A 25150-nucleotide genomic window follows, 5' to 3' on the forward strand; every position below is an offset into this window, starting at 1 on the left:
ATATAATGCGTGTTAATTTGTATAAAACTCTAGATAACATGTATAAAGTTACAGTGTAAGACATGCTTTTGTGGTAGTATCTCATCTGTTTTGTAATCAGATTTATTTGTGTATACTAAGGGTTTTCTTCAGATTTATAAACAATGAATGACAGTGATATCGGCCTTTGTTAAAGAATGGTAAAGTAAAGGTAAAGTCCCCACCTGAAATGGATTGAACAATTTATTTCCTGCCGATCATATGGCAGGCGACATATTTACCTCCCCAGCATCCAGTCTAGGCCGATACCGCTGGAAATAGTACCAATTTAAGTAAATCACCCAGCACTGAACTCTGGTCGGGGAATCGAAGCCGGAGCGCTGGCGTTGTAGTCCAATCTGCTAACTACTACGCCACTGACTCCCTTAATTGTTTTCTATTTCAAATTACTCTGTGAATAGTATGTTGATAATCATATACAGCGTCGTCACATATATATTTATGAAACCCATGAACACTTATAGAATACTATTGTAATGTGCAAGCCACATACGCATTTACGTTTCATTGTCTCTCAGTTTCGCAAGCCAACAGGGCTTTTCGTTAGTATTGTTTAAAATAGTATGAATAATTCCTTTTCATACCGCAAAGAAATACTGTACAAGCCCCCTGATTACAATATAAAATCCTATTACCTCGTTTACAATGAAATCTGTTAGTATACAGTCGCCGTACATTTCTGTATTTACGCCTGTTTATACGACAGTACTGCTGTTTAACGTGAAATTAGATATTGACAGTACTAACTGAAACGGGATAAAAATACATTCTAATGTTATTTTCTTCATAATTAAAAAACTTGATAACGTTTATTTTTGAAATTAATTTTATTCCCGGTACTTTAATTTATCACATGTTTGACTTCACTTGAGTGAAAAAAAAACGCCATGTCATCTTTTTGAGTGCAGTGACGTTGGTGCCGAACTGTGGTCGAGTATGTAACTGCAGAAGAAATGTCCATGTTTCGGCGGAAGAAAAGAAATCATGTGCTAAAAAGAATCTTACATTTGTGTCTTTCCGCATTTAGTTTATAAATCTCGTTAAATGGATATGATAAAACGCTCAACAGAGCCTTTAATCCAACCTGCATGATCAATTCAGTATGAAATACACTCGCGTAAGACGCAAATTATTATTCACAAACTATGCACTATCATTGAACATGCATCACTAATGTTATGATTGCTAAATATGTGGCAGTCATTTGATACTATACAATAAAGGACAATTCAGGTCCGTAAATTGATGAAATGTGATTACTTCTGTTTATAGTCGTGCAAGTATTTTCAGTCGTCGGATGTAAATATAATTTTTCCACAGCATTAAATTGTAAATAACAATTATGTAGACGTTGTTTCGTCTAAAATATTATCAAAAGTGTATGTCAATGTCTGCAGGATATTGCAAAATGCTATAAGATTACTCAGTGTTATAGCCTTAATAATGAGTTATTTCATTCTTCGTGTTCCTAAATGTAATTCTAACACGATCCACAGCAATTGCTATATAAACATATAGCGAAATCGCCTATACATGAATCTACAATAAAATATGGCTGGCTGTTACATTTCACCCCATATGATTGTGACATTAAGAGATTCTACTTCAGTTCTATTACATGCAAATTATTTCGGGGCCAAACGGTTGAAAACAGCATTTCAAAAAAAATAAATATGATAAAAGTTCATACTGACTTATGTGTAGGACCGCAAAACACGTTTTGATCTCTACGAACGAATTCAATTAGCTCAAATATGATTCAGCGGTGACGTCATAAATGTATGACATAAAGTATGACGTCATAATGATGTGACGTCATATAAAAGTTAAGTTCATCACTCGTAACACAGGGTCAAATCGCCTAATTTGATGATTCTATTCATAATTAGTTTGCGAGCTGTTAGATTACTTATTTATAATACTTCTCAAAATTCTGATAAAAAAAGAAAAAATATCTATACGTTCCATTGGCTGTGCAACACTTTCTAAACATAGGGGGTAAATTGTAACAGCATATGACTCGAATGACGTATTACGCTGAAAATGTAGTATTGTAAAATACGAATTATATGCGTTGTTAGAATCGAAATAATAAATATTTTCCAATAATTTTATCAATTAATAAAACATGGGCAGTCGTTTGGATGCGAATAATTAAATCACTCGTGCTACGCACTCGTGATTTAATTATTACGCATCCAAACTCCTGCTCATATTTTATTAACTGATAAAATATAGGAACAGATTTATTATTTCTTAAATCATGTACTATTACAGTAAAATCTGTGTTACAGGGGGACAGTCTGTCTCTATCTACACTCATAGACATTTATAATCGGTCACCTATGATTTTCATATATTTCGTTAAGACTACGTTGAAAATGAAACAATAAAGAATACCACGCATGGTTGATTTAATCCATTTTAATGGAATTACCCCACGAATAAATGGGAACAAAGGTGATTGGGAAAATTTCAGTCGTGTAATTTAAATATTATCCAAGTTATCGCAGTTACAACAGTGACCGATTATAAAAGTCTATCAGTGTATAATAACTAATTTCATTTCCTATGTGGTTATGAATTGTAAAAAAAACTGTTAATATATTTCCGGCCATCACATTAGTGATCTTAATATGCAGGTTAACCGGTATAGTTATGTGCCTCGTTCCCCGAACGAAGGGCGCTGGTCGCTCTCTGTAAGCAATTTCTCTTCCGCTCAATAACTTGAGAAAGCTACCTATGATCTGAAACTTGATAAGAAATTGCTCAAGGGCAGTGGTCAAAGATTAGGATCATGGAGACAGTTATTCTTGATTTTGAGGTTTCTTAAGACTGGTAGGTTTCTAAGGCTAAGAACATGGTCATTGTCATGTGAAATTATCAGATGGACGTATATTATGTGATGGTGCTGTTTGCTGATATATATTCCGCTCAATAAACTTGTATTTTGCTCCGCATACCGGTGCTCTTTTCGCATAGTCTCGATCTCCATTTGCATAAATGACTTTAATGTGAGAGATACAGTATAAAATTTAGCTATCCGTAATGTTTAATTAACTAACGCGGATTGATAACGCTAATTATTAGCCTTGCTTGAAAGTTAAAGAACAACCAGCAGCGCAATAGTTTATATTTCCCTCATATATTTTTACAGTGGAAGCTATTTTTGGTACTTTGACATTTTACAACCGTTTATTATGAGAATTTACAAATTGTAGGATAAATTAAATTGGAGAAATGACATTTGTGCTATCTTGATTGACGGACATACTGTAATTATGCAGTTTCATACAAAGTACCCATTTTCCCGTGGGTATATTAATATTGTAAACAAATGACTTAACGTTTGTTGCATTTTACATTGCATGCCGAAATTTTAATACTCAACGATTGTCCCTGGCAACCGTTTCTTGTATTTTGGCGTTGGAGACAGGCACCTTATTTCTATTTGCTAAATTTCTTTAATAGTATTGCATAGACATAATGAATTTAATAACATAAATGGTAACAATTTTTTAACATTCTTTACACTCTTTAGCTCAGGATGTAGCTATGGTAAAATGAAATTTAACTAACAGGCCACATACGTTCAAAGAGCTTAAATTAAACCATAAATCAAACCATAAATCAAACCATAAATAAATCAAACCATAAATCAAACCATAAATCAAACTAAAATGTAGATTTAAAGCAATTTGATGTTTTGTTTTGTATTTTCAGTATCATTTACACTGATTAAACCAGAAGCCTGTACTCTATGCATGTTAATTTCCGTGATATTTCAACGACAATAATTTGTTACTTAAGGAATAATTTGTTTTATTGTTGATTTGCATTATCAGTATTCCCGACATTTCCGGGAGTGCCATTTCAATGACTGCCTACTAACTCGGAAATAAGTTACTTTATGTTCTTACATGAAAGGTTTTTCATTATACTTTAAAATTACTTCCTCCTCACATTATGCTTGTACTAAATCGAACATGAATTGCCGAGCGTTTAACGTAAAGGTAGTGGGTTTATCTTCCAGAGCTATTTTTGGTTCACCCCAAAACTATCATTAAGATAGTGGACTCGTCGTTGTAATCGGCAATTTCCGTTTAATTGCGTATGTATTATTCCATGCTGTTTCGGCATTTCCCGACAGATACGGAAACGCATTTGTTAGTATGAGCAACAGTAGTGGCCGAAGGATACCGAAGTAGAATTTGGAGAATACGTGATGGCACGGACTTTGCAGAGCGTCATTACGGGTCCATGACCTTCAACGATATAATTACAAGTGCATTATAGAGAGCTACTATATAATGATAATAATTACAAAATCTGAGTGTCTAGACTTAGAATTAAACGAGCTTTTCAGTTTTAAATTTAAATGAGTTACCAAGGCTGTTATTGCTACGCGGAAGCATTTTCTCCGTAACAAAAACAGCGATATATTAACTAGATCTACAGATAATTTCATCCGTTATTTGTCGCTCTTAATTCATTAGCTGAACAGAATACGTTTTTCGGTTTCACCACATGGCACGATTGTCGTGACAATCAAAGCAGTTAGGAAACAGTCAGGAATAGGTTTGAATACATATATCAAACACTCTCTGTCTTCTAGCAGCCTAGAAATATGCAAGCATGATGTATAGGGCAAGTGTTAGCCTAATTCTGCTACTGTATTTTATACGGAGTTTCAGTTGATTATGTTTTCCATCAGCAGAATTTCTATTGCAAGGAATATCCTTGGAGCTAAATAAACTTCTTACATATAAGTCAAGTACATCTTTGATATTCTGGATCTATATTAGGACCGCTCTACAACAGCTCGGTCCAATTAGATGAACAATAAGAACTTTAATCAAGAACAAAATTGAAGAACACTTCACAGTAAGTAGGTTACGACAGAAACACGATCATTTCATCAGCTAAAAAAAGAAAGCTTTTCTTCTGTTTTATACATTCCCCTCAAAAACTGTTACATACTTTTCAGTTTGTGTTGTGCACTCATAGTTAAAGGCGTACGTTCAAATTCCTGCATATTAGATGGGCGAACTTTTTCCCCTTAATAGAATTTCTTTAAACTTTGGATATTGAAGGACAATCATCTAAGAAACAAAAACATACAATAAAAGTCATAGATCACCGGTATTGAAAAAGAAATATCTGCCTTTGAAAACGGCATTTTCCCTGAATCCCCTTCAATATCCAAAGTTTGAAGAAATTCTATTATTGGGAATCGTATACAGGAATTCTAGCCTACGCCTTTAAGGTAAACCAGACCATTTTCCAATGTAATGGAACTATTGTCTAAATTCATATCATGACTTAGGAGACACTTTTAATGGACGGAAAATCATTCATTCATAAGCTATGAAATTTATTCATTCCTTGAGAATAAATTGCAGGCATTTCTGTAGTTTCGTTACATCTCCATTATAGTAAGTTATCACGAAGAGGTAATCGTGGCTCTTGCATTTAGATATTTCTATTGAAAATGGTGTCCCAGTAAAGTAAGAAACTTTACGAAAAATAAAGGTGAAAATCATGATTCATGTGAAGCCTATAGATACGTCCAAAACACACATAATGCAATGCAATTGATTGTGAGTCTTTATGATAACATGTCTTCTCATTGAAAAAGTTTGCATGTGAAAGTCGATTCCAAAACAGTCCAAAGAATTTCTATGTTTTGCTTAACCTTTACAGCGGAAAATGTCGCGATCAATGTCACGTAGACCATGCTATGGATTGTTAATAATTTTCATGATATTTCCAAGATATTAATTCGTGGTTTATTGTACAATTAGTTTGATTGTTGTTTTGTATTCATCCATATTGCACTGCACAATGGCCATCTATTTGTAACATTTGCGAAAATATGCTGCTGTTATATTTCTGCTTAATAAATTGTCACTGCTTTCTTGTTTACCTTTTACTGTAACCTGGTTCATTAAACAGTATTTGTATCACTAGGACAATGTTTATCTACTCAATCAATCCCTTTGCGCAAGTGCATATTTTCGAATCAAATAAAATTCTATTCACTCTCACTCATTTTAAAAGAAACAATGAATTGTATCACAACCGTTGTCAATACAAATTTCAAAACAGAGTTGAGCCGTGCCATGAGAAAACCAACATAGTGGCTTTGCGACCAGCATGGATCCAGACCAGCCTGCGCATCCGCGCAGTCTGGTCAGGATCCATGCTGTTCGCTTTTAAAGCCTTTTGGAATTGGAGAAACTGTTAGCGAACAGCATGGATCCTGACCAGACTGCGCGGATGCGCAGGCTTGTCTGGATCCATGCTGGTCGCAAACCCACTATGTTGGTTTTTTCATGGCACGGCTCAGTTCTTTTTTTTTTCGACGTATAGGTCATGTGGTACAGTATACAACATCAATTTTTCCATTAGCGGAATGTCCATTCTGAGAAGCCTCCTTTAGGCTAAAGAGCCTCTTATGCTCTTACACAAGTACTTCTTGAGATTCCTGTTCTATATTAGGGAAGCTTTACAACAAATTCGTTCAATCAGATAAACAATGAGAGCTTTAATCAAGAACAAAACTTAAGTACGCTTTGCAGTGATTAGGTTACTACAGACATATTCGTTTTTGTTGTTGTCTGAATTCTCTTTGATGAATCTATTTTAACTAGTTAAATGAGGAAGAAAAATGTAATCGATTTCTCTGCTACAAAATGGCATTCCTTTTGTTTACTGTCTTTCCAATTTGAACGCCTAATCGAGTTTAAATAGCAGAAGAAAACATGCATTAATGATAATGGCAATAATTACAAATTGCTCCTTCCGTACTGTCTTCTTTTAACATCCTTCAAACTTATCGCATATTTTGTGCAGCTCTTAAAGACCGCATCTCATTAAACGACACCAGTAAAATGAATAAGCCTCGATTTATCTTTAAAAGTTGAACATTGGAGATGAAAAGCAATGTTGTCGGAAATCCCCTGCACCCTTTATAATCAAAGTCAAAAACAACACTTCAGTTTTAAAATGTCCTTTGAGAGACTAAAAATGAAATATTTGTCATTTCATCTTTTTTTATTGTTAACATGTACGTATTAGATCTATATGAAAAAGGTTCTGTAAACGGAAACCTGATTTTAGAATTTCTAATAATGCCTTACATAACCGAGACAATTTGGATCGAATTCAATAGATGACACATGCTTATCAGTGGGAAGTTCTCTTTCATTCTCAGTGAGATTGTTAAATCGTTATTGAGTATCTACAGGCTCTCATATTAATACAGGAGCAGCTCCATTGACCAATAGTCTTTTGTTGTTTCCACACAGTTATTTTGCAAAATGGAATTCAATTAGTTGGATATTGTTTTATTTTCTCGATGTAGCAAACTTAAAATGTTTTTTTTTTTAGATGATTTGTATGACGAATTAATCAGGAAACACAAGAATTGTAGAAAGGGGTTTTAATGAGTTTGTTTGTCTTACATTATCATTCGTTTTCAGCTACTTTTTAATTCTATCACTTGAAAAGATGATTCAAGAATGAATATTTACATTGACTATGTGTTGTGTACAGAAAGAGGAACAGAAACGTTTATTTTCATACAAAAGACATTGTTGCAATAGTTTCAAGGGCGGCTCTTTACATGAGATTCCACGCGCGATCTGGCATTATTCAGAATAAAACACAAACAAAATGGCGTCGTTCGAACGGAACCAAAACGAAAACTTTTCTGACGATATCAAAATTTAAACGAAACAACTTAATATTGAAAAATATTTTTATACGCTCGTTTTAGAAAAACATACGACTTATGTTATGCGCATTCGACTGACCATCATCCCATCCGTCTGTTTGTCTGTCATATTTCGTGTTCGGAGAAAAAATGTGTACACAGGTAGGTGGCGATGTGAAGATGTGCATCGCGCACGAACCAGGTCGGTAGGCCAAAGGTCGGGGTCACAAATGGAGCTCAAATTTCAAATTTGTCCGTCATACTTCGTGTCCACCGCCAAACTTAAAAACTATGCAAGATATTGATTCTTACTTTAGCATATAGGTAGGTTGCGATATGACTATGTGCGGAGCACATGAACCAGGTCAAAGGTCAATGTCACAAATGGAACTCAAATGTTTCACAATGGCCACCTAATTTTCATGTTTCGACCCTACGCTATATTCTTTCTAAGAAACTTAAAGTATGTACAGTTGTACGTTAAATGATATATTTACCAGGCCTCGTGTTTAATTTGTCTGCTAAACTCATTTCAACCAGATGTAATTGATTATCGTCCGAGGGGTTACACTCTAGTTCTCAGTTTGTGATAATACATATTACATTCGTTGTTTGATATACATGACTTTTTTGTGTATATACTCTTTCTGATTAACATTAACGCGTAAGACACTTCTTTTTCGCATACTTACTTAATAAATTTATTCCAGTTGCGTTTGTCCGTATTATGTCTTCCATTAACGGAATGACCATTCCAAGACGTCGCCTGAGCTAGCTCTAACACAAGTACCACTTGAGATTCCAGTTCTATATTAGAGAAACCATGCAACAAGTCGATGCAATCAAACAAAGATTCGAGAACTTTAATAAAAAGACATTGAAGTATGTTTTCAGTGATTAGGCTGTTAAATAATCTTTCTATTAATTTGTTTAACGAAACTCACTTTTCAGTTTGTAAACATAAGATTGCGTTTCCTTGTACTATGAAATACAATCACATTAAGGGAGAAAGGGACCATTTTTCCGATGTTATGTAACCGTGCACGACAATCACGCATTTACTGGAATAGCATTACTATCGTCACGTATGTACCTACATCTCAGACTTTTCTAAGGCATAATTGTCTTTTGTACTTTTCTTGAAAATTAACTTCAGACATAACAACAGTTTTCTTACGTCTTCCTTAAAGCAGCATGCCTCCAGATCTTTCGACAACAAAACAAATTATTTTTTAGATATCTTGAAATAAATGCTATATTTCTTAAGAAGGCTTTAAAACTTAATTACTGACAAACTTTAAATTACGGAAACAGATGAGAATTTGCGGTTTTTACTACTTTTTACGATGAAAATCGAAAAGCGTTTGTCACGCTTTTACTCCAGGTAAACTGTCTCTATTATAAATATCTATATTTTGAAATCATTATTCACTACTTCAGCTATAGCGCTATTGGTTACGACGACGGGAAAATGTCTTTATTGCCGCGGCGGTCCGGGCTTCGATTCCCGACGCGGTCATCTTTTTTTCTTGATTTGGAACTTTTAAAAATTTTAGAAACAAAAATCCATATTCTAATGTTCATAATAAGACCAAACTTTAATTTGAAAGAAAGATTATTTTTTAGCCAAATCTGGAGGCATGCTGCTTTAATACAAGTAATCTTACATTCATATAAAAAATTATATCCTGAAACACGTGCCAGTCAGAAGTGGTGATAAAATGTATTGAGAAATAATGCGAGAAGGACTAGATTGATTTATTGTTTGTGTGTACGCAAACCTTAAAGTCAAATTGCTTAGTAAATACACGTGCTCCGTACATGAGCATATGTTTGGTAAGAATATTTTATGCACATACCTTCTTTACTTCTGTATATCTTGACATCCATGAACAGGTTCAGTCAGATCGAGCCTACAACAATTTCAATTTTGTTTCTATCATTAATGTGAAAGCGGCGGTGGTAGAATTGTGTGATGTTGTTGTTGCAAAATTAACTCTTACCCGTTTCATGTTATGTGTCCGTTCGCATGATATTCGCGTGTACGAAGTCTAGGTATGAACTCGACTTCTTATTAGACATATCGCATTAGAAGATCTAAAATCAGCTTCTAAATATTTAAAAGAGTCTAACTTGGAACTATCTGCCAAATTAGACGGCATTAAGAGATCCTAAAACAGTGACAGAAAGGAAAATCGGCATCAGATATAAACTTGTCAGAAAGTTCGTCTAACGTTTGAGAAAGGTACATAAAATGAAGTAACAAAAAATTAACTTGCAATACGGCAAACGATAGGTGTCCATAGAAACATAGTCCTATAAAGAAAATGTGATTAATTTCTAAATATTAAGCCAATCCACGCCCTTTACAACCGAGACAATTTGGATCAAATTCAATGGATGGCACATGTTAATCAGCGGAAAGTTCTCTATATCGTTCAAAATAAGATTGCTACATTGTTATTGAGTATCTATAGACTCTGCAGATATTTTCAGTACAGTATTGGAATCTGCCTAGATTGTACGATGTAATCAAAACAAGTACGCCGTATCTCATAATAACACAGGATCTGCTCCAATATCCTATTGTTGTTTTCTCAGAAGTATTTGATACGATGGAATTAAATTAGTTGGGTCTGGTTTTATTTTCTCAGTGTAAAGAAACTAGTAAATTAATGGAATTGTTATGAGATGTTTTGTGTGACCGGATTAATTAGGAAAAACTGCAAGAATTGTAGAAAGAGCTTTGCTGTTTTATATTTTGGTTTTGCGTTTCTTTAATTTACAAATAATCGTCTACAGACAGATAAGATTTTTAATAAAATACTGACAAAGATACATTTGTAATTCAAGACTGACTTTCACATAGAAATATTCACGGAAATGATATGAAAATTCGCATTTCAGAATCCAATTTGCAAATCTGGTTTGAAGTAACGGCAATAAGGCATTAGTTAAAATAAATCGAACATTCAACCATACGTAAGCGAATCGTGTAATACAGCATTGGGAGACAGTGGCAGTGATTTAAGGAAAGCATTGTGCACTAAATGAACGGGTGTGGTATTGTTAATATTTCCTTGCGCTGTCTTAAAGAAATGACATAATAAATTTCCACGCCTGGTAGAGTTTAACTAGAACGACTATTGCTTACAATAGCTTCATGAGGAATCAGATTGTTTCAACTTGATTACAAATATCACTAAATTGAAATCAATTTCCATAATTGTACTCAATTTCCTGATTCTTGTACCAACAGTTGCTTTATATAATTATTCATGATGCTTCTCCTTAACAATTACTCAAGTGCTAAAACAATTAATAAACAATATCGTTTAGAATTAGGCTTTTATTTCATTTATTATAATGTGACATTAACATAATGCAAATGCACTTGTTGTCGTCAGTGTATTTTACATTTCTTGCTGTCTGGTGTAATTGTTATTTCATTTTAGTATCAATATTTTGTTCATGTTTGTGTTGAAATTTAAGACTGTCACGCTTGATTTTGAGAAGAAATAATGCTGATAACCAATGACTATATGAGCCGCGCCATGAGAAAACCAACATAGTGGCTTTGCTACCAGCATGGATCCAGACCACCCTGCGCATCCGCGCAGTCTGGTCAGGATCCATGCTGTTCGCTAACGGTTTCTCTAATTGCTATAGGCTTATAATGACTTAGTGTGCCTGCATTTCACGTTAGCTACTCAAATAAACGTAAAACTTCTCCTGTTGTCAAATAGTTTTATAATAACGTAAATTGTCCCTGTCATCCTCGGCGATATATGACCATTTTGTGTCGATTCACCGTAAAACCCAACTCATTGGCTCACTATTTGCAACATTGTTGACGTGACGGTATTCGGTGTGATTCCTCGCTACCGTATCATGCATTAAGCAGTTATTTATTTCCTTCTTTTCACTGTGCTACCTGAATTAATGTATGTTATGACAGTTTCATTTCACTTTTTTTCATCGTGGTTTTTTGCACTGACTATTCAATACACGTCTACATTATTGTGAAACAACTTAAATTTTGGTCAATACTGTACTACGGTGCATGTTTAATTATGAGATCACCAGCAGGGCGCCCTTTAACTAAGCGGTCAGTACAATAATGATTAATCACGTGGTTTATTTTCGTCGGGGCAAATGCATTTTCAGACTCCATGTCGACTTTTTATAAGGTATAAATGCAAGATACTAGCCACCCGATGGTTGAATATCGTATCAAATCAGCATGTAGAAATCCTAATAAATTACTATCGTGTTTTATTGCTCAAAATGGTCGTATATCTTTCTTCAATGAGGCGGACATAGCGCTTTTATGTTGAAAAGCTACTCTAATATCGCCTAATGGTCATTTTATTCTGTACTTGCAGGTGTGTGGATTTATACATCTAAATAAATTGTGACACAAGTAGACGGAGTTAAATTTAAAAGAGACAGGTAAGTTTAAGCTTAAACAGTGTAGTTCATAAGGCAGATTTTTTAGAATTTGATATGTACTTTAATCGATTTTAGAAATATTGTGCTAAAGAGATCCATGTGAGTATTAAAGTTACAAAACATCGTGGAAAGAAAGTCATGGAAAATACAATCGATCTCTTACTGCCTCTTTAGATTCCTCGGTAAAAAGACGTTAATACAGGTACTTGACACAGTGCCTTTAACAACCAGTCTTGCTTTTGCTTTTTACTATAACAGTTTAAATATTTAGCGTGTGGTGAGTCTCGACTAATACTTCCTTGCATGTTAAAATGGCTTTACTTTATTTCTCTTCTGTAATTACCGCTTTCTTAACATTTCCTAGAAATATTTCAGTACAATTTATTACGTCAGAATCTTTACAACAATGCACTTTACAAGTAAACCATGCAGGGCCTCAAAATTGTAGATCATATTTACCGCAAGAAAAGCAGTGTACACACTAGTTTTATGCGAAAGGTATTTTATAATATTAAGGGTACAGTTTGAATTCGCTAGGTACAACAGTAAACCGAGAAAAGGCTTGAAGAAATCAAGTACAAGTTAAATTAATCCTTTTAAAAAAGTAGGAAAAAAAAACGAGAAGTGAAATTGTTATGTTTTTTCTCAGTCTAATGGTTTTATGTTGGGTAATTATAGTCAAGTGACAATTGTCAACAGAACCGGATGTCTAAGATGAATCTCATGCTCAGATAATTATAACGACATTCTGAGCTGTACATAAGACATTTGAAGTGGATATACAAAATTCAAAATCAGTCCATTGACAATAGTATATTAGCTACTTAACTTCCTTAAACGACAGTAACCATTATGAAATAAACAATCATTCCATATTTCATTATGATAACAACATAACAAACTTCACCAATTAAATCCTATGTTTATAAATAGTCTAGAGCCGTATTGTTTTCCAATTAAATCCTCTCTCCATATACAGTCTAGTATAATATAACAAAGGAGGGCATGCTCTTTTCGTCTCATTACATCAAGCATGCATCTAATTATCCTCAGGATATTGCTGCATACTATTAAATTACTCGGTGTTTATGGTATTTAGTAACATGATGCTTCATTCTTCATTTGTCAAACTTTCCCCTACTAACTCGTATAGTACAATGTATATTTTGATTAAAGTGTTTTTGTTGCTTTTGTTGTTCAGAACATTGTCAAGTTAATTTCATTTGGATTGCAAATGTTTATTTTCGTATGATAGGGAGTCTTAACGTTTATGACGCTACATGGAAGGTAAAGGACTATTTAATAATGTTTATATGCAATGCTTTAAAACATACAGGCGATGGTAGTAACTGTTTTTAGGTAGGGTCGGTGTTAGATTAAATTTTGAATTGTCGGAGTTTCAGCTGACTTCGTTTTCAAGATAAGATAGATAAAGTGATTTTGACATTTATCGCCATTTAAATGAGATTTTACAATTGGGGAATTGACATTTGTAGCTTTTTTGTTTATCTTTATTGTCTTGAGTTTTATTTATAAAGTAGTAGTTCTATACGGCTTTGTGAAACCCTATTCAATTCGAAAATAAAAGCTTATTTAAAATTTCTCACGGGTATACAAACACCACATGCATGTTTACGTCTGAAACAGACATCATTTGAATATTGATATTCAATTAAATTAAGCACAACAGAATAAGTCATTAAGGGGAAATTTCGATAATAGAACGTATACATTGTTGACATCTCTTTTTCTGCAGTTAGGAACTTTTCCTTCTGGTTGTCTATTCCACTTCCTTGATTAAATTTGCCAAACTGAATGTACACCAAATATAAGTGAAAACTTGTCTCCAGGGTGGAGACTGGTAATTCTGATTGCCTAATATTCGTTTGCTGCAGCGGTTAATTTATTGAATGTATTTTCTCTTTCGTGTAATTCAATATGTTATTCAGTAACAGCCGTTTTATGAGGTGAACTCTGCTGTAATAACCCAATTTAGTGATTTATACAATTTTTGTCAGTTGCTGGTAAAGCGTAAACATTTTAAACTGTTTCCATTCGGTTTTTAATGCATGCAGTATATTACAACCCCACAAAGTGGCATGCTGTTGTTCTTACGAGTAGTGCCTGGGATGGCGTCATGACTTTGTTTATCATATACCAAGCGAAAGTGCTTCCATATGAATTAAGTGCAAACATGTTTTGGTGCATTCATTTGTACTTGATGAGTGTCAGCGTTACAAGTATCTGTAATACATATTATAACTTTCAAACATTGTTTTGCTTTTATTCTATTAAATAAGAGCTGGATCACAGCATACACAGACAACAGACTCGTATAACGAAAGCTATCTCTCGTATAATATAACATGTTTGCAGAAATAAGATCCATTCATTCGTGCACAGCAGCCAAATCGTGTCTGTGTAACAGAAATGCAATATCTTTTTTTTTGTGTCATTAAAATGCCATCTATCCTAATTTGTCAAAATAAGGATATCGTGTTAAATATTTCTTTGCCTCCTTTTTGGAGCAGAATATCTGTTAGTAAACATGCACGTAGGAGGATTCTAACTCTCGTGTGTTGGAGTAGTATTTTAGAAAGAAAACACAATGAGAAGATAGAATTTGACTGTGTCTTTTATGTTATCAGCGATGCTTCGAGAGGTACATATGCGATTAGAGATTAAATAATTCATCTCAGTATGTATTATACCTTAAGAAAATCCTTACAAGTATAGCATGAAAACAAGCAAAAAATACCAGATGCGGTTCAATTTAGCCTGTCCGTAAGACGTAATGAAATGTGCAGCAGCTCCCCAGGCCCTCTTGCACCAACCAACGTGAAACTATGTTTTTAAATAACATGTAAAATGCGGATTACTTTAGGCTTTTTTTTTACTGATTATTAGCTACATGCCAGGAAAGTCAAGTTTTCGTACATAGGGTACAAATTAAAACTGCCCGTACGACGTGCACATTTAACATATAGACATTAATATTAGCTCATTTATTATCATCTCTCAAGCGTTTCGTTCATTATTATTTCTACGCTGAATTCTCTATTTATACCCGTTGTTCATTATCTGCAAAATTCGATTAAATCATCTTTTCTGTTTTCTGAGTATTTCACATAAAACTATTCGACATGCATTTGTCTTATAATTTATAAGATAAAGATTTAGATTAGATATTACAAGTATTATATTAAATCCTGATGCCTAGGTAGAATGCTTTTATCTAAAGTGCACTTATAGATTCAAGTGAAGTTGTGATCTGCATTTACTTATGTCTACCTTCTTACTTTCCTGCTATTCTTTTGTGAATGCTAGCCTCCAGATTTGTGTCAATTGGGAAAACAATGTCACCCGGATAGTTTTATGTAGTCACAAAATGTATTGTAGAAACTCAATCAACAATATTCATCTGAAAATAGTAAGGCAAGAGCAGTACGCTAAAGAGGTTACGTAGCAAAGTCTTACTTCATTTTTATGTAATTTATTATTAATCCATACTTATTTAGCACTCTCATGTCAGACGTTTCCAACAATTTCAGGAATATATGCGTTAATGCCAGTGTCAAGTCCTTTCCTCTTGGCACACGTAAGACATGCACTGATAAAACTGTATTATGAATGTTACTGTTTCCAAGTTGTATTTTCTATTAAGAAACTACGAATGTGGCTCTGACGCCAGGAATTTCGCACGACAGATACTTTAACTTGTGGCGACGCAGTTGCGAAGAAACAATCAACAGTCTAAGGAATTTTTCTCTGAAATGTGTCACTATTCATTAATTATATTGCCAGAATATTGAGATCTTCATGCCTTAATGATTGTGTCATTCTAGTGAACAAGGCGAGAAAGAGTACTGATGTATAACGTAATCCCGTGGCGTGTGGAAGTAAGGTCAGCTTTCAGAAGAAATACAATCTTGACACACACCATTCTTAACATGTGACAGAAGAGAGCTTAATGTGATTAGCATATTCAGCTAACAGTCTGTGTAATATGGCATTGTGTCAATTTCTATAACTGATGTTTTATACTTTTATCGTTCTCTGAATGTGCCATATTTTCATTTTCTGAATCGTAGTATCATAACACTGTTGTAAAATGAGAGCTCTTCTATGACTATAATATATGCGCTTCCATTTTGATGGGTCATTTTTCCGAAATTTGCACACGCAGTTAACATCAGGCGAATGACGTAAAGCCTTAGCAAATGTATCATAAAACAGTGACATCATAAATGTTTCGTTAAAGATATTACCAGGCATGTATATTTATTTAGAAGTGTTTTGGTGTCCAAGGGCAAAATTGCGGAAACGAACTACGCTCTAAATTTTAGATGTGGACAATTGTCTCAGCATGAGATTGCAAGTCATCGTTAAATAGAACGATTTGTTATGGTGACCATTTAAATAACATTCGCATAAGATCTTATCCAATTAATTGGAATATAACTTTTGAAAATCATTTTATATAGTAGTGATAATTTTCACATCTTGAGAACGCCAGCCACATTGAGATGAGACCATGTAGTCTTTTGTTAAACACTTATACGCGTTGGCACGACTGACCAAGTGAGAAAATTTGAAAGTGTATTTTTAAGTATGGGAAGAGTGCCCGCTAATAATTTAGATGTTCTTACATAATTCGACAACAACAAGTTTAATGATTTAACTTTAGAAATGGTATATCGTGGGAAGCGTTCGTGAACATAGAATGGAGGTATATTATTTTTAAGGATAAGATGGAAAACCTGTTTGTAGACGATGTAAGGCTGGAGTAGTAATTTTTCCTTTTTAGTTTTTCTTTTCTTTTCTTTGGGTGGTGGTGGTGGGGAGGGGTGTGTGTGTCTATTTAATACGCGGTACTTGCAACGTGCTCATTTACAAACCAGTAGATAATAAATATGATAATTAAACTGGTGATCTTCTTTTGAAAACTTGATATTGTCCGTCAGCTGAGCGTGTCAATTGAAATGGTATTGCACTTAGGACTGTTCTCAACCACAAATATATCGCGAACATAGGAGAAAGGTAACTAAAAAGAGTCATCTAGCGCTTATTATAAATCTATACAAAATGTATATGCTTTTCCCCATCACGATGTGTGGATTGTGTCTGCTATCGCATGTGAGGAATACGCCATTATTATCGTTTCAATTAAATCTTTTGGGAGTAGCTTTGCTCAGGGGAATATGCTGATTATATTGTCATCCGTCAGACGCATTGTTTAAAGATTTTTGTGAAAGGGTATGCTAACAAGTTGTTGTTAACTTTTTCTGACATAATGTTGTAATTTGTGTGGGAAATTTCTGAAATATCAGACAGTAAGTTTAGAATTAGATTTATCTCTTTTTTCTAGTCGTCTAGAGATCTCCCGGATAGTTGCAATGTTAGCGATCTCAGGTTGTTCGATTTGGATTATCTTGGTAGTTACCACGCTTTTATTGAAGAATTTCGCCAATATTCTCCTTATCGCATTCTTTTATATTTATCAATTTTATTTGGAGCCGTCCTGTTCTTAAAAGTGTTCTTAAGACTGTACAAACATCTTACTATGCTGCAACAGAAGTGCCTCTTCAAATAACCAGTTCTATATCAGGAAAGTTTGATAATAGATCGGTGCAATTAAACAGTAAGAGCTCAAATCGATAACAAAATTGAAGAACTCTTCACAATTATTGGATTACTTAAGTCGTTCAAGTGGTCGTTATATGTAAGACCCATTTTAACATAGTTTTTACCAGAGGTTACTAAATACTTCCCTGAACTTTTGTACTGCTTTTCAGAGATTATATGAATCTATCTTTTGAGAAAAAAATAATGTCATCTCTATGGAGTAATGATTTTTTACGCCCAGAGGGACGTATTATGTTATACCCCGGTGTCCGTCTTTCCGTCTGTCTGTCCGTTAGCAATTTCATGTCCGCTCTGTAAGTCTTGAACCCCTTGTAGGATTTCAAAGAAACTTGACACAAATGTTAGCCACACCGGAACGATGTGCAGAGTGCATGTTCTGGATGGCTCGCTTCAAAGTCAAGGTCACACTTAGGGGTCAAATGTCATATGAGTGTGTTTCGTGTCCGCTCTGTAACTCTTGACCCCCTTGAAGGATTTCAAAGAAATTTGACACAAATGTTCACCACATCGTGACGACATGCAAAGTGCACGTTCTGGATGGCTTCAAGGTAGGTCAAGGTCACTCTTAGAGGTCAATAGTCATATGAGTGTGTTTCCGGTGTCCGCTCTGTAACTCTTGAACTGCTTGAAGGATTAAGAAACTTGGCACAAATGTTCATCACAAAACTTCAAATATACTCAGAAAATTCTGCAAATAAAATATAAAGTGTCGTTTGTTTGCTAGACTGATTTGAAAATTTTTGATATCACACACATTTTCATAATGGGAGTCTGTGGAAAAAAATCACAATTTTGATAACATTTTCGCGAATAGAATTATTTCTACGTTGTAGATTTTAATAAAACTTCTCAAGTCGTAACCATATAGCTTATAATATGGTGAAATAAAATATATAGGTTCGTGTACTTGTTTTTGAGATATGTGCCCATTATTAAAGAAATCAGCGCATTTCAAGCTAATTTGAAGACATTATTTGGAATTATATAAGATGTCATCAGTTTTAGTATAACATTCTAACTTTAGAAGATGGCAATAAATCTTTACTATGATTGATGACTGGCGTAAAATACGGAATGTATAGGTTTCAGCATTTCTTTGAACATGTGCCTGGTGTAAGTAGTAATCAAATATATAGGAGGGATTGGGTGTAACAAATTAAGTTTTATTGTTTCCTTCGGTGCACCAGAACATCTTAGCCACATGAAAGGAAATGTGTCTGATGGTTTTGAATGAAGATATGAGTGCAGTTACCCTGCCTTAGATTGCAACGGCTGCCATGTAATGAGCTACATGTAAAATTAAGATAACCAGAAAATAATGCTGACCAAGGCAATGAAGAATCTACATTTCCAGCAGGTTGGAATGAACATTTTGTAAGATACATTATCATTTTAGGAATATTTACTGTTCACACACATTGTATATGTACAGCTTTAAATGGCCTTAAGGTAAGAGCAATTCTTACTTAACCTACATAATTGAAAAGCATATGCAATGTCTAGACTTTGGGTTATAACAATGACTTGATCAATGTTGAGTTACATGCCCCAGTAGCATAGTCCGGCTACGTTGTTACTTCTTTTAAGCATGTTCTCATCCTAAATCGTCATTTTGATGTAGTGAATAGCTCTGTATAGGTCAGACAAACCGGCGTTACATTTGCTCTGTCAGTTCTATACTCTCCGCTAATATAGCATTTGTACGATATCTAGGCCGTTTCTATTTATAGCTGGCACTCTTATCAGCAGTCTGTGACGTCAGGCGATTCGGACAAACATTTCGGAATCGCACTGAGTAAACTGTAATGTACATGTAAACAAAGCTCAAGATTAAATATTTCTGGAGATAAATTAATGGATAAATCATGGTAACAACTAAACACTGTTGTTATGGAGATTGTAAAAGTGACTCGAGGACTTTGAATAATGATGGAATTTTTTTCATTGGTTTTGGAAATGGATTTCCAAAGCCCAAAACAGATCGTGAAAAGTGCATGCGTTGGGTGCAAAACTGTGGACGGAAATATTTTACCATCGCCAATGTTAACAAGGATACTTATATATGTTCATTGCATTTCGTCGGCGAGAAAGGTCCGACGGAAGAAAATCCAGACCCGATCAAATGTGGAACAGAGGTAAAACCGTGTTTCATTTACAGACTATTACTGAGTATTGAGTCAGTATTATGTAAATGACCGTCTGCCGAACATATGAAAACGCGTTGATTTTAATAATGAAATAATACAATCTTATTTGATAATGTACTTAGAATGTGTATGCACCAATACTGAATCGAATACACAGTAATGAAACAATGAAATAATAATAATCAATAGGATGCCACTAAAAGTTTGAGAAGGTGGGTGGGTGGGGTGTTGTAGACTACCTTGTTAAAAATCAAGTTTTGAAATTCTTACTAGTATAACCAATCAAGACAAGACTCCTAGCCGTAGACCAGGGCGTACGCGGCATATTTCACCCCAGATTCTGTTGTGCATGATTTTAACTGAACTCCACTTTTATATGTACAGGTTACCAGAAAGAGAAAAAGACCTGCTGAACGCCTGCCATACAAGACACCAAAACAGCAGCGTACAGAAAGAAATGAAGCAGCCCAAGCAATGATGATGTTACCAATGACTGATACTATCAGTCCTGTCGTGAGTGAAAATGCACATGAGGGCTTTGAGACTGTTGCAAATAATGCTCCAAAAACGTTGTTCACAAGTACAGGAGTTAATTGTAAACCAGATGTACAGGAAAAGGAAAGTCAGACAGAAAAAACTGTGTCATCAGATATTGTACGGTTAAAAATACAGAACAGAATTTTAGAAAACAATCTCAAAGTCTCATCTCAAGATCAGTTCCAGATTCAGAAGCCAAAGAAACAAAATACAGTTGAAGAAAAGGCAAGAGTCACTGAGGCCTTCAGTGTGGACACCTATATGAACGATGACAAAGCGTTTAAGTTTTACACTGGTTTGACATGCATTCAGTTTTTGTGCCTGTGGGACTTCTTGGGAGACTGTACACAGAAAATAAATTTTTGGAATTCCAGTGTAAGCAATCCAGACAAGACTCCTAGCCGTAGACCAGGGCGTAAGCGGCTTATTTCACCACAGAATCAGTTGTTTATGTTTCTCATGCGAGTTCGGCTTGGATTGTTACACCAAGATTTGGCGTACAGGTTCGAAACAAACACGAGACAAGTTTCCACAATAATAATAACCTGGGTTCAATTACTTTATAAACAGTTTTCGATGTTAAAGGAATTTATGTTTGCTTCCAGAAGGAAAGTCCGAAAACATTTGCCAAGATGTTTTAAGAAATATAAAAATATACGCTGTATAATAGATTGTACTGAAGTTCATGTGCAATCCCCAGGAAATTTTGAAGCCAGGGAAATCAGTACTCTTCTTATAAGGGATACACTTCATATAAGTTTCTTGTTGCAGTTGCACCAAATGGCGCTATACTTTATGTAAGCGATGCGTTTGAAGGCAGTATAAGTGACAAGGAGATTGTAAAACAATCAGATTTTTTAGAATTTCTTGAACCAGGTGATGTTATAATGGCAGATCGTGGGTTTCTGATAGACGATATGTTAAATGAACGTCAAGTTAAGTTGATTAGACCACCATTTCTTGGTTCTAGGCATCAGTTTACGCCGCAGGAGGAAGCTTTGACAAAAGACATTGCTAAACATAGAATTCATGTCGAGCGTTCAATTGAAAGAATTAAAAAGTTTAAAATTCTTCAGCGAGTTATACCACAGGCTTTGCAGCCAGTTTTCTCACAACTAGTTTTTGTTATAGCTTGCTTAGTAAATTTTCAAGACCCACTAGTTAAATGAACAATTAGGCGTAAAAAAATTGTTTGTTTCTGGCATCACGACCTACCCTAAATTTTTGGCTCTACCCTAAATGTTTTTATGGCCTTGGAGAATATTTTTTCCAACTTATTAACAAAAAGTTGCAAAACTTCACTTTTTATGCTTTAAACATGGTCAGTGATGTTAGAAACCAACTTACTTATTATATAAATGCTCTAAAGGCATAACCCCCTTACTTGTAAAAATTACTTTTTGGACATAAAAATAATTTCTGAAAAGTCTCTTAATAAAAAAAAATTCCCCCAAAAGATTTCCAACCTACCTATCCTAATTTTTTTGAGCATGTTACCGGAAACAAAGAATTTTTTTAGGCCTTATGATCTGCAGTTTCAACTTTTGTCCCATAAAAACACAGGCAATTCGTTTGAAAAGAGAAAAGTCAATGATCACTCTTAAATTTGTATTTACTTTTCATGTATTTACATATGTTACAATAATGATTTCAGTTAATACTACAATACTAATAAAATCATGTGTAAAGTTAACAATAATAAATATTTGTTTTCACTATATTCATACATTGCTTATAATGTATAACAGATACTGGTTAAACCAGTGTATACAGATTCTGCACTAGTACTGACTTGTTCCCCACAAGTACTTAACAACTTCCACTCTAAAATAAAAATATGTGCATATACACCAAAGGATGGTAACAAGTTTTCCAGGCCCCATTTAATCAGTGTAAATGGATTCTGGACCAGTAGTGACTTGTTCTCCACAAGTGCTTAACAAGTTTCACTCTAAAATAAACATATATGCACATATACCGAAGAATGATAACAAGTTTTCAAAACCACACTTAACCAGTGTACACAGATTCTGCACCAGTACTGACTTGTTCTCCACAAGTACTTAACAACTTCAACTCTTAAAATAAACATATGTGCTTAACAACTTCCACTCTAAAATAAAATAAACATATATGCATATATACCGAAGGATGATAACAAGTGTTCCGAGCCGCACTTAACCAGTGTACATAGATTCTGCACCAGTACTGACTTGTTCTCCACAAGTACTTAACAACTTCCACTCAAATAAAATATGTGCGTATACACCGAAGGATGATAACAAGTTTTCCAAACTGCACTAAACCAGTGTATACAGATTCTGTACCAGTACTGACTTGTTCTCCACAAGTACTTAACAACTTACACTCTAAAATAAAAATATGTGCATATACACCAAAGGACGGTAACAAGTTTTCCGGGCCCCACTTAATCAGTGTACACGGATTCTGCACCAGTACTGACTTGTTCTCCACAACTACTTAACAACTTCCACTCTTAAAATAAACATATGTGCTTAACAACTTCCACTGTAAAATATAAATAAACATATATGCATATATACCGAAGGATGATATCAAGTGTTCCGAGCCGCACTTAACCAGTGTACATAGATTCTGCACCAGTACTGACTTGTTCTCCACAAGTACTTAACAACTTCCACTCTAAAATAAAAATATGTGCATATACACCAAAGGACGGTAACAAGTTTTCCGGGCCCCACTTAATCAGTGTGCACGGATTCTGCACCAGTACTGACTTGTTCTCCACAAGTACTTAACAACTTCCACTCTTAAAATAAACATATGTGCTTAACAACTTCCACTGTAAAATAAAATAAACATATATGCATATATACCGAAGGATGATAACAAGTGTTCCGAGCCGCACTTAACCAGTGTACATAGATTCTGCACCAGTACTGACTTGTTCTCCACAAGTACTTAACAACTTCCTCACTTGAACAGAACATTCATTGTCAAGTTTATATAATTTTTAAGCTGCTAAGCTCACGTGGTGTCCTCATTTCGAATAATTCCGGACAATGTAAGAGTGGTGAAAATTTATTAACTTTTCCTTTATTTCAACCCAGAAAGTTTCATCAAACCTAATCCTTTGAATAAAAGTCTCCTTGCTTGACCAAACAACAAAATCACAATACTTTAAGCCTGTTACCCCCATTTGCATCTGAACTTGATAGAAGTACGCATGTTTCTTTTTCAATGTTATTTCCCCGTTACAATCTTCTAAACAGAATGTTTTCACCTGTGCTGGCTTAAGCACAGTCTTGAAGTCAGAAATTTTATGATTTTCCAAAATTTTGGGGCATTTAACTTCTAAAATTCCATATTTGCACTGGGCTTCATCCAGATCTAGAATTAATCCATCTGGACTACATGCAAGTTGAGGATTTGTACCATTTACCCAAAGACCTGTGTTTATTGTTTTCAGACGTTCACTGTTTTTTAAGTCTTTGTAACATTTAATAGCCTCTGTCTCATTCTTGACACCATAGCTAAGAGCTGCTGATGTCACTTTTTCTGTACTCCAGAGTTTTCTGTACAGGAAGTTCCCTATGGCAATCCCTGACTGGAGGTGAACTACAGTGTGGCAAGTTGACGCAGTTAGCCTAACTCTTCTTTCGGTAAACCAACGATCGCTCCTTTGATCCTCAACCAAAAGAGTTGGATAACTGTTTTGCGAAGGCACTTTGAGATGTTCTAGAAATATTTCTCTCCACTCTTTGATTACATTTATCTGATCACTAGTCACTTCATAATCCTCATAACTGAATTCTAAAATAGAATTCCACATTGATGAACTAATTCTTCTATTTTGCAAGTTCCACAAAAAATTGTCCTTGACATTATCTTTGTCTTTGTTTACTGTTGATGGCCCCCTTGGATCAAAGTCAATTACAGAATTAATTTTACGTTTTTTTGAGCTATATGATAATTGTTGTACACGTTTTGGATTTTTCTGTTTTTGACGACCTCTATTCCATGTACAGGGTAATGAAGTGCAGCTGGTAAGGTCTTTACCCGATAATGACAAGAAATTTTCCAACGCATACAACAGTCCAGTCACATGACTACAACGTCCCATAGCGGATGCAATGCAAGTGCAAGATGCATCTTTAACAAAGCCAGAATGTACACTTAATGTCACTGTCACATCATATTCCACATTTGTCCGCATGGAAGCCATTACCTTGCTCTTTAAAAAGAGGAACACGAGAAGGCACTCCTGCAAGTTGTAGCTTACTTTCCTTTTTCAGTTCATACCATTTCCCACAATCTACCCCGACATCAATTTCCTTGTCTTTGCCAGCACTGATACAACTATGAACTCTGCAAATAGAAACAAAAATAGAAATAATTTTTCAAAAAAATACCTGGTAAAAATTTATGAGGCAAACTACCTAACGCTTGTCAAAAATCTCTGATTAATTTAATGTAGGCAGTGGCTAGGTAGTTGGCTCTATATATTCATCGTATATGAACATGTAAGTCAAGTTCAGGGTTCTCGGAAATGCCATATTTGGTCGAGGTAGCCGGCTTAATATATATACATACCATAATGAACATATAAGTTGAGTAAGTGTGTCAAAGT

The 25150-nt window shown here is 34.7% G+C and overlaps 2 protein-coding genes across 12 annotated transcripts in view; both read left to right on the top strand.

The window, feature by feature from the left end:
- The window catches only part of LOC123541046 (uncharacterized), a 330808-nt gene that overhangs the window by 212185 nt on the left and 93473 nt on the right, over positions 1-25150 (top strand). For 6 of the 11 annotated variants that reach the window (XM_053544988.1, XM_045326409.2, XM_053544968.1 and 3 more), the window contains one exon: positions 12142-12208. The exons of 3 other annotated variants lie outside the window; for them this stretch is intronic. The gene's annotated coding sequence lies outside the window, so the exon portion shown is untranslated. Of the gene's footprint in view, positions 1-12141; positions 12209-13351; positions 13496-25150 lie in introns of those variants that run through there. 2 more of the 11 variants (XM_053544982.1, XM_053545012.1) reach the window with 1 other exon arrangement.
- On the top strand, positions 19545-21339 carry LOC128556500 (uncharacterized). The gene is made up of 2 exons (XM_053541903.1): positions 19545-19989; positions 20386-21339. Exons 1-2 carry the CDS (start codon positions 19720-19722, stop codon positions 21337-21339), a joined length of 1224 nt encoding a protein of 407 aa, XP_053397878.1. The 5' UTR covers positions 19545-19719.

This window comes from Mercenaria mercenaria, chromosome 1 (assembly GCF_021730395.1).
Source record: "Mercenaria mercenaria strain notata chromosome 1, MADL_Memer_1, whole genome shotgun sequence".
Lineage (NCBI taxonomy): Eukaryota > Metazoa > Mollusca > Bivalvia > Venerida > Veneridae > Mercenaria > Mercenaria mercenaria.